Source organism: Silene latifolia, chromosome 8 (assembly GCF_048544455.1).
Source record: "Silene latifolia isolate original U9 population chromosome 8, ASM4854445v1, whole genome shotgun sequence".
NCBI classification, from domain to species: domain Eukaryota; kingdom Viridiplantae; phylum Streptophyta; class Magnoliopsida; order Caryophyllales; family Caryophyllaceae; genus Silene; species Silene latifolia.
In genome coordinates, this window is record NC_133533.1 from 13,841,269 (window position 1) to 13,860,063 (window position 18,795).

Sequence of the window (18,795 nt, forward strand, 5' to 3'; positions counted from 1 at the left end):
GAACCGGGCCTCCGGTTTTGGCCACTGAATTTATAAAGCTTATTAATGAAATTCAATACAAACTTCGACATATAAGCACTTGTATGTTTATATTTGGGGCCTCATAGTTTTGTGATGCACCGGGCCTCCATTTGCTTTAAGACGCCCCTGGGTTTAACAATAATACAAATACGTATTATTTATCATATGAGGTTGGATACATAAATAATTATTTGTTTCTATCCGATCTAAGACACATAAATAAATATTTTTTATCCACATATTATGACAATTATAATAATAATAATATAACTATTATTTATAACGCAATTTTGAAAATCGCTCGTGCGGATGCGAGTTCAAAAGCTAGTTAGCAAAGAAGATACAACAAAATAAGCAAAAACTTAATCAACAGAATTTAACTCCTTGACCTTATTCTTTAGGCTTTTCTTTCGGAAAACATGATCACAAACTTTACGAAGCTCAGCCTTCTTTTGCTCAAACAAAGACACATCCCGGCATAGATGATTCCAATCCAACCATCCCACTGTCCGTTCAATTCCATCCTCAATTAATTTCTTTTCATCTTCACTCATTACATCGCGACATCGTCTCAACATCATCATAAACTCCTCGATATAGTCCTCTAATGCGGTTTTAGCCTCCATAATTCTTTTTAATTCCGCGTCTTGAGCTTTGTACATCTCACCCTCGTTCACCATCCTATCAATCTCGTCCTGTGTTAGCCTTCCGCAATGCTCAGTAATAGTGATCTGGTCCTTGTTATTGGTACCGATTAGGTTAGCTGACACAGTCAGAATACCATTAGCATCAATCTCGAAGCAGACATCGAACTTACACTCGCCTTTAGGTCTTGGTGGTAAGTTGTACAGTCTGAACTCGCCTAAAAGATGGTTGTCTTTGGCAATGAATCTCTCGCCCTCATAGACGCTGAATAACGATGTTTCTTGATTGTCATGTTCTGTTTGAAGCGTCCGGTGCATCTTAGTTGGGATGGGTGTATTTCGAGGAACAAAAACAAACAAGGAGTCGTCGAGAACCTCTATGCCTAGTGATAAAGGAGTAACGTCGACAAGCACAATATCCTTGTAATCTCTAACACCTGCTAAGATTGCCGCGTGAGAAGCGGCTCCATAGGCAACCGCCTCATCAGGATTGATATTTCTACACAGCTCTTTACCATTGAAGTAATCTTGCAACAATTGTTGCACCTTTGGGATTCGAGTTGACCCGCCCACAAGCACTATATCGTGCACATCGGTTTTCCTCATTTTTGCATCAGTTAAACATTTATCCACGGGTTCTAAACATTTCTCGAACAAATCATGATTTAGCTTCTCAAACCTTGCACGCGTGATTGTTGAACTAAAGTCTCTTCCATCGAAAAAGCAATCAATCTCAATCGATGTCTCTGTTGTCGAAGATAGGTTCCTCTTAGCCCTCTCACAAGCGGCTCTCAGTCTCCCTAGAGCCCTGGGATTATCACTCAATTTCTTCTTATATTTCCTCTCAATCTCGGCCAAAAGGTAGCCCAACAATCTCGTGTCAAAATCACCTCCGCCAAGGTGGGTATCACCACTGACCGCCTTTACCTCAAACTCATCCTTTTTTATCGCAACTAAAGAGACATCAAAAGTCCCACCACCAAGATCAAACACCAAGATATTTCTCGTACCGACATTGTATCCTGTGAGTTCCTTGTCAAGACCATAGGCAATGGCAGCAGCGGTGGGCTCATTAATAATACGTAGAATATTGAGACCGGCAATGACTCCCGCATCTTTAGTCGCCTGGCGTTGCGCATCATTGAAATAAGCCGGAACAGTAACAACAGCTTCATTGACTTCTTTACCAAGATAGGTTTCAGCAATCTCCTTCATCTTTACTAGAATCATCGACGATATTTGTTCAGGGGTAAATAGCTTTTGTTCATCCTTATAAGTCACCACAATTACCGGGTTGTTAGCATCAGTAATATCATTCGGATCGGCAATGACTTTAAACGGCCAGTGTTTCATGTCATCTTGAACTGTTTCGTCACTAAATTTTCTTCCAATAAGCCTCTTTGCATCTGTCATTACAATATATAATTAATCAAGACGATTATAACGTGGTAGAAGCGATTTATATGGTCAGCAAAACAATATCCATCAGATCATCATATTGTATTTTCTAATTTAACAAACGGACTTACTAAATAAATCACAAAACTATGGTAAACTGGTACGGGAAATAAAAGGCAAACGTTATACTAGACCGTCTTAGTTTTGATTCCAATCTTTTAACCCACGTCGTTAGAGCATCTAAAAGCTGATCCGACCCGAGGAATCCGATCTAACCCGTTTGAAACCCGACCCGATACAACTTGAAAATTGGTTGAACCGAAACCGACCCGACTCGAACAGAACCAATATCAGCCTTATTTTTTCCAACCCGAACCCGAACTGACTTGACCCGACCCGTCCCGTGACAAGATATTTTCTCAACCCGATAGATGAACGAGCTTAATAATGGTTTCAACTTTCAATGACACCAAATTGACATTCATCTTAATTATTTTCACCTAAAACTACAATTACTACCGCTTTCCATTATTTAAATATAAAATTAACATCTAAAACTAAATATATAAGATAAAATATATGCTCATAACCTGGCCCGACAATGGCCTGCTAATGACCCGACTCGACTTGTCACCCGTCGATGACCCGACCTGAAGATGACCCGACATGAACTGAACCGACCCGAACCCGTCGTGTACGCGACATAACCCGAACCTGATATGACAAAACTTGCCTTGACCCGACCCGTAACCAACCCGAGTGACCCGATTACCACCTATATATAAGACCGATTCATATAATCCATACGAGTAATACCCAATGCGAACAAAATCTTTGGTAGAAGACCTATCTATTGAATTTTCTACACATGTTGTACTCCAGTCTCCATAACTAACAAGGTAAAACTATTTCAGTAAAAATATTCAATCTTGTATGTTAATATACTCGTAAATTAGTTTAGAAGGGAAAACTTGAAGATAAAGAAACAAACCAAAGATAGTGTTGGCAGAATTCATGGGAGCCTGATTCTTTGCAGCTTCTCCAATGAAACGGTTGGTTTGGGTGAAAGCGACCCAAGTCGGTGTTGTACGGTTACCTAAGTCGTTGGTGATTATCTCAACATGACCATGTTGCCAAACTGCGACACATGAGTACGTTGTACCAAGATCGATTCCTATTCCTGGCTGCTTTTGTCGTTCTCTATTAGCGATTACCGTCTTCCACCAGTTCTCACCTCTCTTCATCAAAGTTGAAATCGCCGAATTCATCTTCGTTCTTGAACTTAATTGCTGTAATTCTTTTCTCGCGTAATAATGAAGAGAAAAGTTTGTAGCTTTGGTGTATATATAAAGTGGATTAGTTAGGGGTTTAGCTTTGTTTAAATTACCTAAAAAGTTTGTTTAAATTACATGCCTTCGTTCTTGAACTTAATTGCAGTGATCCTGTTGGAAAAAAGGAATTTGTTTAAATTACCTAAAATCCCAAATTCCGAAATTATTACCAAAATAAGTTTGGACAAAACTCGTTTGGTAAATCACCAATTCCTGTTTAAAACCATCTAAACTTAAGACAACTCTTACACGGTTAAAATAGAAAGTGGAAATAAAAAGAGATTGTGGGAAGTTTTACATTAAGACGGGGTCTTTCTTAAGACACCTTTCACAGCAATAATTTGTAAACATTTTAACACTTCAATTTACTTCAAATTTGCCTTTAAATAATGATCAAGCCTCATTGATCGAGAATTACTATCAAGGAAACCGTTATCGTTCATCATGAGCCTTCTTCATCCTCATGCACAAGGGAAGAAGTTTGGCAATCGAGGCGATGATGGGAAGGAATATGGATACAAAGAATGCTTCTCACAACATTGGTTGGCAGAATGAAAGAAAGTCCGCTCAAATCCCAACTTCCATAAGACCGAAGGCAGCCAAGAGGCTGCCAACATTAAGTACGGAAGGTCAATAGTTAATTTCTCGATTACCCTTGAGCTTGAGGGGGAGATTTATTGGGTCATGACCCAATTAGTGTCCAGCCCAAAAGTTTACTTTTGAACTTAGTCTCATGGAAATAAAATATAAGGACGCTTGTTTTTATTTGGTGGACCTGGCTAGGGCTGTAAATGATCTGAGTCGGCTCGTAGAGCCCTAAAAATCAGCTCGGTCAAAGATCGGCTCGAAATTGGTCAAAAATGATTCCAAGCCGATTTCGAGCCGATGTGGACAATATATGAGCCGATTCCAAGCTTTGTAGAGCTTGGAATCGGAAGCTCGTTTTACTTTTTATTAATATTTATTTTGGTTACAGTTGGCTTTATTCTTAATAAAATGTTTTTTAGCAATTATAATCATATTTTAGTTATATTTGATAAGTATTTTATATTTGAAATATTTGTATTTTAAATTTGATTTAGAAGTTCAAGAAAGTAAAGAAAATAATGATTGAACAGAGCTCGAGTTGGGCTCGAGTTTGAGCTCGAGCCTATTCCGAGCTGATTCCGAGCTTTGATTTTTTAAGCTCGAAAAATTCTGAGCCGATTCCAAGCTTATGCTCATGTTTCCGAGCCGATTTCGAGTCCACTAGAGCTCAAGCTCAAATCGGCTCGGTTACACCCCTAGACCTGGCCACAGCTTGTATTGGAAGCCACGGAACTTAGCTACTTTTCAATAAAAGGAGTTTCTCTTGAGCACACTAAATACAAGCAACACACCACACAAAAGGGCACTATACTTGCAGGTTGCTACGACATAGAAAAGCTCTGATTTTTCTTAGGTCTTCTCACACACTATTTAGCACGGATTCCTTTAATGGTGTTCAAGATGGTCATTGTCTTGGGGTTTGTGTGTGGTTGGGTGACAGGAATAAGGTGTTTTTGTGGTCGAGATAATCTCGGTTCAGTTAATCGAGGTCAGTATAGTAGCTTTGGTATACGGTCTTTTATACGGGTTTACACATTATTTAGGTGGTTTAATCTAATGCGTCTTACTAGTCAATTTGTGATATTTCAATTGTTCTAGGGTTTCGATTGGTTTTTCCTAAATTGTTGTGGGTTCCGAATTGGTGTATTATTCGGGACGGCGGACTGTACTAAACTATTATTGCAGTGGATTGCTCGATTGGCTGTGGGTTTTACCTCCGGATTTAGAGGGTTTTGCCTTGGGTGTTTACCCTATATTCTGTCTCGTTTTATTGTTGTTTACGTTTTTCTACTTTTGGTCTTTTATTGTAGATTGTGCTTCCATTAGCGTGTGGGTAATTGGTGATAATTTCTCCCGTGTAGTATCAGGATTTCAAAGCTAGTCATAATTTGTTCCGCATCGACATTCCTTCCCCTTATGTGACGCCACAACTTAAGACCATGAAGAGTGGCGGAGCCAGGAATGTAAGTCAGCGGGGGCGAAAATTTTCAGCGGGGGCGAAACGGTAATATTATAAGGGGGCTTCAAAAAAATTCAAAAATTTTAACTAAAAATTTCGAAATTTTCGAACGCCAGCGGGGGCGACCGCCCCTGCTAGCCCCTCCCTGGCTCCACCACTGAGACCATCAATCTGCATGTTTATGGAAATCTTGGAAAGTCAACTTAAACTTGTAAGACTCTTGCTCAATTGGACAAATTGAGATAATTGTCCCCATGAATTATCAATAAGCATGTCTCGAGCTTCCCAAGGGCCTAGCCAACTACCAGAGTAATCTTTTCCTGACAAGATCGGAGTATAGTAATTGAACAAGTTCCAGCAGAGGAATGATAATCGGTTGGTTTCGGATGGTATATAGCACTAATCATTGGTATTCTAGGATTTTAATGCTTTTCGAATATGTTTAAGATTAAGAGAGTAGGTCTCTCCCAAGTTTTAGTGTAAGATTAATAGTTAAGGAAGTACCTACCCATTAGTTTGGAACGAAGTTTGCCTGTTGTATTTTACTGCCCTGTGCTGATTACTTAAGATGATACACGGCGGATTTGATGTATTAGTGAAACTTGTTGGTAGTAGCAATAGTAGTAAGTAACATGAGAACTAAGAAGTTGCCTACGATTGGCTACGAAGAAGCATTTTCACACTGGTATTAGTTGCTACTACCAAGTTTCACTGAGCTTTCTAGAGAGAGAAACTTCTCTGTAAACCACGACCTATAATTAATATTTATATATTTAATATTAATAATCAGATTGTATTCATTATTTATCTTACTGAAATTAAACATTTAAACAAATAATTTTTTTTAATAATTATTTCATTATTTAATAATATACTCCCTCCCAGTCACTATATTGTTCTCATTTGATATGGGCACAATATTTAAGGAAAAGTATTTGTTCCGGGTGTAATTCCGAAGCAGTTATTTGTTACCACTCGTGGCTTGTAGAATGACGTCCTTGATTGAATCCTCCTTTCGGTCTCCTGAAACAATGAACAAACTGAGGGCTCGGCTTTGGCCGAGCGTACTCACTCCGACGCTCAAGTCAGTGGACTTAAAGAGATAAGTTGTTGTTACTTGGCGAAGTGTATTTTGTAGAGAGATAAGGAAGATATTACCAGATGAATAGTGATTCTTAGGTTAGATTGTGGATCCTCTCCTCAATAAGGGTTGAGGAGTATTTATAGACTTTCACCTTTTGTCACGTAGTGACCAAGTGGCCAAGTGGCTAGCAGGTGGAAAGACTGATCTACCCTCGGTCGAGGGACCCATGGCAGGCCGGCGGGCCCTGTTGACTCGCCGCCGAGGGGTCTTGGATATGAGTACGCGGATATGTGCCCCGACTGGCTAGTCGTCGTGGTCGGGACATAGGTGACAGGCCGACAGGTTGCGTCGGTTAGACTGTCTAAGTCGTTGACTTGCTGTGGATATCTTTGACCTTGCTCAATATGTTGACTTGGTCAGCGGGTGCAGAATATGCCCCATCAATTTGCCCCCAGCGTAGTCTATGCCGTGGTATGGACCTTCGATGAGTGTTGAGCGTATTCTGCGCAAGTAAAAATTTTTCTGCCCCGGCCTCTTCTACCTCGGCTTGGTTCTGCTTAGGCCGTACCATACCACGGCATGACAAATGGGTCTCCCGGAGTAAGTTTAAGATGGACGCCAGCAAGGTCCTTCTTAATGCGGATGAGAAGCGGGCGATGAGGCTGTTTGAGGTGGGGAATAATGGGTTGCCGAAGAGATGGATTCCTCCGACGCAGATCATTCTCCAGGATGCGCCGCTCTGCCACGTCGGCCTCATACCGGCCCTCGAACGGGGTGAGTGGGGTCGGTGTGAGGCCCATCTCTACTTTTAATGTTTCTGTTTTTTTTTTTGAACCTTGATTTATTTCTTCTACTTAACCCTTGCTTCGTTTCCTTTGCAGACCATTTCGGCCCAGATCTGTCTGAAGATATCCTTGGGAGAATGGGACTTGATAAGAACAAGCAAGTTGTTGATGTTCATCCTAAGGCTCAGGCTCGTGATCGCAGAACGCCGCCGAATGATCTCACGGATCAGCAGCTGAAGGGCTTAAATACGACGGCGGCCCAGGCGAAGGTTGCTGGTAACATACCGCGCCGAACGCGGAAGACAAAGCCTTCGGCGGCGACGGCGTTAACATCAGTTCCACCTCCACTCCCCTCAGTCGAAAAGGAGACGGTGGAGGTCGTTGATATTACCGCTGAGGAGGTGGTCACCTTGGCGGTGGAAACCCCTCTCTTCCGTAAGAGGAAAGAGCCTACATTGCCGCCGATGCTTCCTGCCGCTACTATCACTCTGCTGCAAAAAGAAATGCGACCTCCCACCAAGAAGGCCAATCATGGTACAGATCTATCCTATGGCTCAGACTTAGCCGGTTCATTAGGCGTTCCTGATGACAGGCTCTCTGGTGTGTCCATGTATGTTGACACGGATGCTTTAATTGAATTTTTTGTAGATCAACCGCTGTCGTCTACCGGTCACACTTTTGAACGGCGTGCTGAGAAGAAGACTGCGCAGGCAAGTGGTCAAGATGCCACCGTTGTCACCTCCTTCCCTCAGCCTACCCCCGTCCAGGTTAGGTCGGAGGGCCTAAGTTTGGCCAGGATGTTGTCGAAGTGGGCTGATACGGCCGGTGCTCTTATTATGGAGCAAGAGAAGGCCATTCTTTGAAGCCGCCCCACGCTCGAGCGGCTCAGGCTTGAACTCGACGCTGCGAACAAGGAAGCCGAGAGGGCCAAGGCTGAGGCTGAAGAGGCAGTCCGTGCTGAGAGAAAACTTAGGGAGGACGCTGAAAAGGCGGTCCTCGCTGAGAGAGCTAAGGCTGAGGCTGCGGCGGCTGAAGCTGCTAAGCTGCTAAGCTGCTGGAGGGGCGTGACCACCTTCAAAAAGTCGCCGACTTTAATGCTAAGCAGAGGGAAGAATGGAGGTCCAGGTTTCAAGCCCAGGGGAAGGTGGTCCGGAATAAGGATGCTATCATCGCCCAGAGGGAGGAGGACATTGAGACGCTCCAACGCGAGATTCTTCCCAACATGTGCGCCCAATACCGGGACCTGGCCGAGGAAGCCGCCAGGGAAGTGATTGGGGAGCTCTTTCCTCTTGATGGCTCCTTTCCGTGGCCAAAATTTGACGAGATGCTTGATGACAAGCTTGAAGCTAAGGAGAAGGCCGCGGAGGAGAAGGCCAAAGAGGAGTTCAGGGTGAAGAAGGAGGAAGAGGAGGCCGCGGAGAAGGCGGCCCTTGTTGAGAAGGCTAAGGCGGCCAAGGAGGAAGCCGAGAGGATGAAGGCAGCTGAGGCTGCTGAGGCTGAAGCTGTCAAGAAAGCTGAGGCTGAGGCTGAGGCTGCCAAGAAAGCTGAGGCTGCCAAGACAGCTTCTGGGTCGCCCACCAAAGACGATGGCTGCTAACGTTGCTGATGGCAAGCAGCAACAGGCATAGGGAGACGGGCGGTCGTCACCAGGCTCACCCGGCATCTCGGATAGCTTCAGCTGTTCGGGGGCCAATTATTAAGCCTTTCCTCCCTGCCATTTTTTGGCGCTTCTTTTCCTTGTATTTTGTAAAATTTTGGTAGGTTGTGTTTTGGCTTATCCCTATGGGGACGGCCGTCGTCTGTATTTTCCTTACTTGTAATCATTTTTTAATAAAACTTGTTTATTGGCCCCCGGCTTGGCCGGGTTTTGATCACAATCCTTCACTTGTCTTCTTGCGTTATTAATTGAGCGCTTTTTCGTTTTTACCTTCGGCCTGGCCGAGGCAGCTAGAATGCGTATCTCAACTGTGTTTAACGTCTTTTTCTTTAAACATGTTAACATGTTGGTCGCTTCCTCTTTCACTCTCGGTCTGGCCGAGGCGTCCGATTTGCGTTTCCAACCGCCGTTGTAAACATGTTAGCGTATCGACCGTTGTGTCCCTTGCCAGGCCTTCGGTTGGCCGAGGCGGCTAGAGGTTACGGCGCGACAGCGTTCGTATCTGTAGACATATTGATCGCTTCCTCTGCCAGGCCTTCGGTTGGCCGAGGCGGCTAGAATTGCGTCTCAACTGTACTTATACGTTCCTAAGGCATGTTGGTCGCTTTCGCGAGTATCAAATGCGCTGGTTGTGACTGCCGTGACGTCTACTTCTTGGGGTGACTGCCCGGCTTGGGCCGTGGCGTCTACCTCGATATGACTACGGAGGGGATAAACACTTTGATGGAAAACTTGGATGATCCTATATTAGGCATAAACACGCGCCGGGGTGCCAACAATTGTTTTGGACACCTCCGCCGCTATACAAAGTATTTCCTGAGGTTGTCAGTGTTCCAATGGCTCATCAAAGGCACACCCTCCATGTCTCGGCCCGGTATGTACCCGGCCTCATTTCTTCAACCACTTTGTAGGGACCTTCCCAGTTAGCCGTCAATTTACCATGAATGTTCCCTTTGTTGGTGGCGGCTGACTTTCTTAGGACTAGATCTCCTACTTTTAAGTCCCTTTTGTGGACTCTTCGGTTGTAGGCTCTTCTCATCCGGTTTTGGTATACTGCCAAGTTGAGGCGTGCTGTGTCTCGGCTTTCTTCGACCAGGTCTAGGGAGGCTTTTAGACCTTCCTCATTTTCAACCGGGTTGAAGGTGGCCGTTCTGAATGTCGGCACCGTTGCTTCAATTGGCAGGACTGCTTCGGACCCGTAGACTAAGTGGAATGGATGCCCCGTTGCTTCTTTCTCCGTGGTTCGCAGGGGACCACAGACGCCGGTAGTTCATCGGCCCATCTTCCCTTTAGGTCTTCAACTGTCTTCTTCAAACCGTTGAGGATTGTTTTATTGGCCGCCTCCGCCTGTCCGTTGCTCTGTGGGTGGCAGACGGAGGAGTATGCAAATTTGATACCAAGTTCCTCCAACCAGTTCATTATTGTGTCACTCCAAAACTCTCGGCCGTGGTCAAATACCATGACTTGGGGTAACCCAAAACGAGTTATGACATTTTCCCAGTTACCTTTCTTACGGCCGCCGTGGTCTTGGCGAGTACCGCTACAGCTTCCACCCATTTGGTGAAGTAGTCAACGGCGACAATTAAATACTTTCTTCCTCCGGATGCCGTTGGAAACGGCCCTAGTAGATCCATCCCCCACTGTGCAAAAGGAAGGGGACTAAGTACCGCCGCAGTCTCCGGAAGGTGCATGTATCACCGGAGCATGCATTTGACAGTTGTTGCACTTTTTGGTTTTGGCTCTGGAATCCTCAAGCATGGTAGGCCGGAAGTAGCCGGCTCGGAGAGCTTTGTGGGCTAGCGTTCTTGCCCCCATGTGATGACCACATGCCTTCGTGAATTTCTCACAAGATTAGCTCCGCGTCGGTTGGGCCGACACATTTCAAGAGTGGCCTTATCACGGACCTCCTGTATAATTCTCCTTCAAACACCAAGTACCTTGCTGCGATCCTCTTTATCTTCTCGCGAGAGACGAGGTCCTCCGTAACTCATTCATCAGTTTGTATTTCATTATCGGAGTCATCCACGTCGTCTCGGCCTCTATGTCGCCTACCATGCCGACGGTCTCGAATGCTTTTGGTATTCTGATGTCCACCAAAGACGGTTCGACCGACATTCTTGATGGTTGAACTGGCAAGCTTTGAGAGAGCGTCGGCTCGGTTGTTCTCAGACCTGGGAATGCATTGTATCTGAAAAGATTTCAATTTTGAAGTGTCAGCTTTTACCCTTTTCAAGTATCTTACCATTCCGTCGTCTCGAGTCTCGTACTCTCCTCTGATTTGATTAGCCACTAAAAGTGAATCTGTTTTCAAAATGATGTGTTCTGCGCCGGTTGCTCTAGCTAACTCGACTCCAGTTATCACCGCCTCGTACTCGGACTCGTTGTTTGAGGCCGGGAAGGTAAATTTCAAGGCGTACTCAAACTCGTCCCCGTTTGGACTGATGATAAGTATGCCGGCTCCTGAGCTGTTCGCCGTGGAGGACCCGTCGGTGTATACTTCCCATACTCCGGGGTTTTGCTCTTCTTGATATGTGCACTCGGCCAGGAAATCTGCAAGTGCCTGTCCCTTTATCGAGGGCCTCGACTTGTATTGAATGCCGAAGCCGGATAGCTCTACTGCCCATTTGATGAGCCTGCCGGATTGCTCAAATTTTTCCAATGCTTTCTCCAACGGTTGGTCGGTTAGGACCGTCACGGGATGTGCGTCGAAGTAAGGCTTCAGTTTCCTTGCGGCAACGACGACAGCAAAGGTTGCTTTTTCAATCAGTGGGTAATTCCTTTCGGCGGACAACAATGTATGGCTGACAAAGTAGATTGGGTGTTGCTTTGTTTGTCTTCTTCTCGATGATCACGGCACTGACCGTGGCCGAGGTAACTGCTATGTATAGATATAGCGTCTCCCCCAACATCGGCCTGGACAGGGTTGGGAGAGTTTGAAGATGAGCTTTCAGTTGCTTGAAAGCTGAAAGCTGTGCTCTGTTCCTCCCCCCAGCTGAAGTCCTTATTTCCCTTCAACACTTTGAAGAATGGGGTGCTCTTGTCGGCTGACCGAGAGATAAAACGGGCTAAAGCCGCCATCCTCCCGGTCAACATCATAACCTTTTTTCTATTCCTCGGCTCCGGCAGGTCTAGTATTGCTTGGACTTTTTCTGGATTGGCATCAATTCCCCTGGCGCTGACAAGCACGCCGAGGAACTTACCTGACCGGACACCGAAGTTGCGTTTCATTGGGTTAAGTTTCATCTTGTATTTCCTCAGTGAACAAAATGTCTCGTGTAAATCGGCTAGGTGCTCGCTGTCAGACTTGCTTTTTACAATAGCATCATCGTCGTAAGCCTCAATGTTTCGCCCTTTTTTTATTTTGGAACACTTTGTCCACCAGTCTTGTGTAAGTTGCGCCGGCGTTTTTCAAACCGAACGGCATCATTTTATACATATATGTGCCGTTACCGGTGATGAATGCACACTTAGGCATGTCTTCTTCGGCCATGAATACCTGATGATACCCTGAGAAGGCGTCCAGCAGGCTCAGCATAGTGTACCCTGCCGTGGCGTCTATTAAACTATCTATTCGAGGCAAGGGATAGCAATCTTTGGGGCACGCTTTATTAAGATTGGTAAAATCTACACACATCCTCCACGCCCCCGATGATTTCTTCACCATTACAACATTAGCTAACCACTCAGGATAAGTACAAGGCATCATAAAGCCCGCCGCTAGTAATTTATCTACCTCGGCTTTGATGGCTTCATCTTTCTCGGCTGAGGAGTTCCTCATCCTCTGCTTGACAGGGCGAGCGGTGGAGAGTACGTTCAGTTTGTGAACAATTACCTCCCGGCTCACGCCTGGCATCTCGGCTGCTGAATAAGCGAAGACGTCTTTGTTCTTCCTCAGCAGGTCTAGGAGAGCGGCTCTGAATTTTGGCTCCAGGTTGACACCGACAGTTACGGTGCGCCCTGGTTCAATTTCCACTTCTTCGGTTTCGGCTCCTTCGACCATGCCGACGGTTGCATCCATGAGGTCGCCCTCCTGTTGTAGGGATGGGCTCTTCCCCTTCTCTGACTTATTCGCCACTTTGAGGGATTGCATGTTGCACCCTCTGGCAGATATCTGGATGTTGACCACTTCGTCTTTCTCATCCTTTGAGACGAGTTTATGCACTTCCCCCCGGTCCGAGACATACATCAGTGTCAGGGCCCGGATGGACATTACTGCATCGGCCTCGCTCAGAGTGACTCGGCCTATGAGAACGTTGTAGGCGGACGAGCCATCAATGACCACGAACTCAGACAGGACGTTCTTAGCCGCATTCCCCTCGCCGAACATCACTGGCAGCCTGATTGACCCCAGGGGTACCAGGCCGGCCCCGGAAAAACTGTACAACGGATTGGTGCAGGGGCTTAAGTCCTCAACCTTCAGACCGAGGTTGAGAAAGCACTCCCTGAACATGATGTTTGTGTAGGCGCCTGTGTCAATCAGGCACCTCTTGACTAGGTGGTTGGATATGTCCAAGTGGACTACAAGTGGGTCGCTGTGCAGGGTGATGACTCCTTCGTAGTCCTTCTTCCCAATAGTTATGTCGGGGATGTTGGAAGCGGGGATCGCTGTTTTGGGCACAAAGTTGATGGCCTGATATAGTTCGTTCAGGTGCCGTTTGTGCCCATGAGCAGACCCACCGTTCTCGTTGCCCCCGATGACAACATGGATTAATCCTATCCGTTCAAAGACGGATTTTTTATTTGAGCCGCCGATATCCTTCTTTTGGCCTCCGGCAACATACTTGCTGAGGCTCCCCTTCCGGATCAGCTCTTCAATGGCATTCTTCGATGCCTAGCGATTTATCGATTAAGTGGCCGGTGTGGCCGTGGTACTCACAGTACTGGCTCGTGTCACCGTCCCCCCTCGCCTTGGGAGGCCTTTCCCACTTCTGACCCTCGTTCTTGCTTAGGGCGAAGACCTCGACAGCAGATACGACCGAGAGGGTGTGGCCATTGAACCGCTTTTGGTAGTACGGTCCTGAACTCCCCCCGGCGCCCGCCGAGTTCTGTTTCCTGGCAGATTTGTCAGACCGTGACCTATTATTGTCACGGCGTCCTTCATCCGGGTTGTCCTCCCGGTGGCTCTTTCTCTCTGAGTGTCCGGCCTCGCTGGGGCCTACCCAGGTTTTGTGGTAGTCCTCCACCTTTATGGCTTGGTCGGCCATCTTCCTGGCGGAGTCTAGGTTCAGGCCGCCGCACTTGATGAGCTCATTTTTTAAGTCTCCTCTCGGGAGGCCTTTCATCAGTGCGAAGGCGCGGTTCGTTCATTGCTCACTCACGAATCTGCTGAACCTTGGCGTCGAACCTCTTCACATAACTCCGGAGAGACTCGCCTCCCTCCTGTCTGATAGTCAGGAGGTCCGATGTCTCGACGGCCCTCCTCTTGTTGCAAGAATACTGGGCCAAAAATGTGTCCCTTAGGTCGGCATAACAGTATACCGACCCATCGGGTAGCCCCTTGTACCAACTCTGTGCCATCCCATGCAGAGTCGTTGGGAAGACTCGGCACCAAACCTCATCGGGTTGCTCCCATACCGACATGTAAGACTCGAAAGCCTCGGCGTGGTCGGTTGGGTCGCCTTCTCCTTTGTATGATATGGGTGGCAACTTTAGCTTAGTCGGCACCGGGGCCTCTAGGACATAGGCATCGAGGGGCTGTCTGACCACGTGTCGAATGACACGCGGCGATCGGCTCCTCATATCCTTAGTCCGGCTCCTCTCCCCGTGGCGGGAAGGGCTTCTTCTCCGACTCTGGTGAGTCGGGCTTCTTCTCCGACTCTGGTGAGTCGGGCTTCTTCTCCGACTCTGGTGAGTCGGACTTCTTTCGCTCCTCCGGGGCGGGCCTCGTCGGTCTTTGCGGCGCGACGCTGTCCTCCCGCGAGTGCGAGAAGGACTCGGTCTACCACTAGCGCTCCGGGCTCCCCGGCGTCTTGACAGGGTCAGCTTCCTCCAATGCTTCGTTCAAGTTTCTCGGAGTCACATTTTGGGCCCTGGTCTCCTGTGCGGGTGCCGCCGCTCTTGTCGTTGTGACAGTGTGAGTCGGCGTGCCACCCATTAGGTCCAGGAGTAGCTTCCGGCTTAGCCGCATCAACCACATGTCCCATGATGGTGACTTGGTCGGCGGCGTGGCGATCCGGTATTATTGGCATCCCGTACGCCGGTTGAATTACTCGGCCGGTGGAGGGTCGCACAACCCCAACTGTGGACGGTATCATCTTGGCGAGAATCGGTTTAAATCGATCACAATTGCTTAAGGTTTTTGCATCTTCTTAGCTTGTTAGGTGGGTTTTGTTTTTGTGTTTTTTTTTTGTAAGGGATTTGACTAGCTTCTAGTATCTTTTTCCCCACAGACGGCGCCAATTGTTCCGGGTGTAATTCCGAAGCAGTTATTTGTTACCACTCGTGGCTTGTAGAATGACGTCCTTGATTGAATCCTCCTTTCGGTCTCCTGAAACAATGAACAAACTGAGGGCTCGGCTTTGGCCGAGCGTACTCACTCCGACGCTCAAGTCAGTGGACTTAAAGAGATAAGTTGTTGTTACTTGGCGAAATGTATTTTGTAGAGAGATAAGGAAGATATTACCAGATGAATAGTGATTCTTAGGTTAGATTGTGGATCCTCTCCTCAATAAGGGTTGAGGAGTATTTATAGACTTTCACCTTTTGTCACGTAGTGACCAAGTGGCCAAGTGGCTAGCAGGTGGAAAGACTGATCTACCCTCGGCCGAGGGACCCATGGCAGGCCGGCGGGCCCTGTTGACTCGCCGCCGAGGGGTCTTGGATATGAGTACGCTGATATGTGCCCCGGCTGGCTAGTCGCCGTGGCCGGGACATAGGTGACAGGCCGACAGGTTGCGTCGGTTAGGCTGTCTAAGTCGTTGACTTGCTGTGGATATCTTTGACCTTGCTCAATATGTTGACTTGGTCAGCGGGTGCAGAATATGCCCCATCAGTATTAAAATAGGAGTAAAAGAGTTGTGTTGTGTTGGGTTGGTTATAGGAGAGAGGGATGAATTATTAGTAGTTAAATAAAGAATTGTAAGGCCAAAACATAAAGAAAGTAATAAAATAGGAGTAAAAGAGTTGTGTGGTGTTTGGTGGGAGAGAGAAATTAATAAAATAAGAGTAAAAATTACTAAAAATAGAAAGGGGAACATTAGTTGAATAATCCATTTCGGGAAAGAAGGAACATTATAGTGACTGAGAGGGAGTAAAAGATATGGAATATAAAATGGATTTTTAAATTAATTTTTAATTAAAACTATTAAAATAATTATGTTTATATTACTATTGCAAATATAATATAAAAATATTAATATTCTTGATTTATCTTTGACTCATCGGATCGAACGAGTTAGGTCGGGTTTGGACTCTAAACAAACGGAGCATTTCGGATTTGAGTCATTTTGGGTCGCTGGTGAAGATTTATGGGTCCTTGACCCTAAAAAAACTAGGTCGGATCGAGTTCTATCTATGGTCCGTCATTACTCTGCACATGCATATTCAACCTAAATACAACTCGTTTTTCCCAGGATCAAGTCCTGAAAATCTTAACCCACGATCCGTTCAACCCAAACCCAAAATGACACCGTAATTCAGGATCAAAACAATTCGGGTGGGTTGACCGGTGAACCATATTATGTACCAACCCGAGACCCGGCCCTCCAAACCCAGTAACCCATCTAACATATCAAATTCAACCCGATCTGTATTTTGACCCGAGTCCAAAACCAAACCGCCCTGTCTGTTTGACTGATGTAGTTCCAAGTTCCAACTTCCAAGTCTTTCAGCAAACCAACCATCCCTTTTCTCCCTTTTCCTATTCACCTTCCTCTCTCCTCCATTTCTGATTTTCTGTACTCTTTCTATCCAAAAACAAGGCTGAGTAAGATTCTAAGAACCAGCATCTGATAAGATTATTGAAGGGAGACGATAATAAGAGAGATTATATTATTGATTGTATGCCTCATTGAATACATGGACACGATATATATAATAAACCATATTAGTCTAAACCCTAGACGGTAGCCGTCATAACTTAACCCTAATGATAATCGGCCCTAATGGGCCTAGTATCCTAATAGAATCCCTAATCTTTATCAGGTTCATTTTGCTTTCCTTCATCCTTATGCTCAATTTTGATATTCAATTCTTGCCATTTACTACTGATATATATTTCTCCGACAATTTATTTGTCACAGTAGTTACGATTCTGCTATTTTATTATTACTCACTCCGTCTCAATCATTTGTTTAATCCTTTCATTCTTCGGAGAGATATTTCAATTAAAAGGTAAACAAATGATTGCGATATTTCAATTAGCATAACCCTTGATTACTTTGAGGTGACAAAATGAATCAATTTTTTTTTTTAATTTGAAATTGTTATTAGGTAATCACAACTGACAAGTATGAAATTAAGTACTCAGAAGCATATATATTCGGTAAAGGATGACCGAGATAGGTTAAGTGAAATGCCAGATGATATAATTGTGCGCATTCTTTCATGTATGTCTACTATTGATGCTGTTAGAACTGTTTTACTTCGTCGTTTCGGGAACCTTTGGACCTTTATTCATACTATAAACTTTGCCGATTTTGTATTTCCGGACGAATTATGTACTTGGGGAAACAACAAACTTATGCAGTGGTTCTGTCGTTTCATCCACAATGTGTTGATGCTTCACCAAAATCCCTTCATTGATAAATTTCATCTTAGTATTGAATTTGATGAGGCTCCAGATGATATAACAGAATGGTTGATGTTTGCATTGGGTAAAAAAGCCAAGGAAATCAGATTATTTGATGATCGTTACTATAATTTTAGTTTGAGTTCGATCTTTTCTAAGTTGAAGAGTCAATTTCTTGTTACACTTGATCTCGATTATTGCACATTCACGGAAGAATTTCAGGTTAAGTTGGAATCCCTACAGAAGTTGTCACTTTACCGTGTTAGAATGACTAATAAAAGTTTCCAAAGCTTCATATCTGGATGCCCTTCCTTACAAGAACTGGTTATTGTGAATCCTGTTTGGGTGACGAAACTAAGTTTCAGTGCTGCAAACATTAGTAAATTCTCTCTTTCTCTTACCGAAGATTGTGATGAATATTATTATGGGAAAAAATCATTGTCGCTTAATTTCCCCAACCTTAAAAGTTTGTATTTGGAAAGTCAGTTGTGCAAACTAGACATCATTGACATTTCATCTGTTTCTGATGTCTACGTCAATTATCCCGAAGTAGAATATCCTTCTCCACACTTACCACCACAAATTAAGAAAATCTTCTTATATAGCTACGGGAAAGGGAAATCTTGGAAGAGTCAACTTCGACTTACAGAATTATTGCTCAAGAGTGGAAAAGTCTTGGACAAATTGGTAATTGTTCCCATGGAATGTCGATTGAAGGAAGCTGATCAGCTTGAATTTGTTAAGCTTGTCTCGAGATTTCCAAGGGCCTCGCCAACTGCCAGGATAATCTTTGCTTGACAAGTATAGTATACGGCTATTCAACAGTTCCGGTAGAGGGATGATATTCGGTTGGTTTCTGGATGGTGTAAAATTAATCATAGTAATTCACAGCATCGACAATATTCATCTCATCAATGCCGGGTAATTAGAATTTGAGATGTGTGTAGTTTAGTATTTTTATCTGCTGGATCCTCTGAAATCCTTTGAGAGTTTTTTTTAGTTGAAACAAAAAATTATTAGCAAAATATGGTTGGACAAAACGCCTTTCGGAAATCGTCAATCTTGTTTAAGACCGTCTTAACATAAGACAACTCTCACAA

At 45.0% G+C, this 18,795-nt stretch overlaps 2 protein-coding genes across 2 annotated transcripts; one reads left to right on the forward strand and one right to left on the reverse strand.

Moving 5' to 3' along the window:
* Positions 1–383: 383 nt before the first annotated feature.
* On the reverse strand, positions 384–2,078 carry LOC141594729 (heat shock cognate 70 kDa protein-like). Its single transcript, XM_074414725.1, has one exon. The coding sequence runs from the start codon at positions 2,076–2,078 to the stop codon at positions 384–386; it is 1,695 nt and encodes a 564-aa protein (XP_074270826.1).
* A 15,338-nt stretch (positions 2,079–17,416) lies between these two features.
* On the forward strand, positions 17,417–18,493 carry LOC141594730 (putative F-box/LRR-repeat protein At5g41630). Its single transcript, XM_074414726.1, has one exon. It carries the CDS (start codon positions 17,417–17,419, stop codon positions 18,491–18,493), a length of 1,077 nt encoding a protein of 358 aa, XP_074270827.1.
* Positions 18,494–18,795: the final 302 nt, after the last annotated feature.

What these genes read in the sequence shown, in the direction of transcription:
- LOC141594730 (XM_074414726.1), top strand. Translation starts at nt 17,417, where the DNA reads ATGAAATTAAGTACTCAGAAGCATATATATTCGGTAAAGGATGACCGA.
- LOC141594729 (XM_074414725.1), bottom strand. Translation starts at nt 2,078, where the DNA reads ATGACAGATGCAAAGAGGCTTATTGGAAGAAAATTTAGTGACGAAACA.